This window comes from Centrocercus urophasianus, unplaced genomic scaffold (assembly GCF_019232065.1).
Source record: "Centrocercus urophasianus isolate 14NV4802_14NV808 unplaced genomic scaffold, USGS_Curo_1.0 seq_29, whole genome shotgun sequence".
Taxonomy (NCBI): Eukaryota; Metazoa; Chordata; class Aves; order Galliformes; family Phasianidae; genus Centrocercus; species Centrocercus urophasianus.
The window spans coordinates 9,346,801-9,347,436 of NW_024884855.1; the positions used below are offsets into that span (position 1 = coordinate 9,346,801).

A 636-nucleotide genomic window follows, 5' to 3' on the forward strand; every position below is an offset into this window, starting at 1 on the left:
CCCCGCTTTTCTCTCCATTTCCCCCCGCTTTTCTCTCCATTTTACCCCGCTTTGTTTCCCTACGAACCCCCTCGGATCCCGGCGGAGCCGCCTCCGTGTGCCCGCAATGGTGCGAACAGGTCGGAGCGCTGCGGCCGCTCTGCTCCCGTCCCGGCTGCTGCGGCCCCGCAACGGAGCCCTTCGTACGGAACGATCCGAAAGAGAGAAAAAGATTTAAGGAGGATATTTCTGTATCTTCTCCTTTTTTTTCGCTCCCCGGCGGTGCCGCGCTGTTCCGCTCCGCGGGGCGGCTCCGCTGCGCGCCATTATTGCCATTATTTTTTTCTTCCCTTTTTTTTTTTTTTCCTCCTTTACTCTTCCATCCCTCTCCGTAATTCCTGCCTTACACTCCCGTCGTCTCTTCCCCCGCCTTTAAACCCCCCTTCCTCTACGCTCCGTTCCCCGGGCGGCTCTGGCGGCCGCTCTCCCGTTCTCACCGCCGCCCGCTCTCTCTCCGCAGGCAGCACCGAGCCGGGGGCTGGCACCCTGCACCGCGCCATGGCACGCTCGGACGCCTTGTTCTTGAAAACCGTCTGATTTTTTGGGGGGGAGAAGCGGCAGAAGAAAAAAGAGAGGAAAAAAAAAAAAAAAAAAAAA

General features: G+C 58.2%; 1 protein-coding gene across 1 annotated transcript in view; it reads left to right on the plus strand.

The window, feature by feature from the left end:
• Positions 1–106: 106 nt before the first annotated feature.
• TNRC18 (trinucleotide repeat containing 18) overlaps positions 107–636 on the plus strand; it is a 45,030-nt gene continuing 44,500 nt past the window's right edge. The window contains exon 1 of the mRNA XM_042828181.1: positions 107–182. Within this exon, the coding sequence (XP_042684115.1) occupies positions 107–182 (76 nt within the window). The remainder of the gene's footprint in view (positions 183–636) is intronic.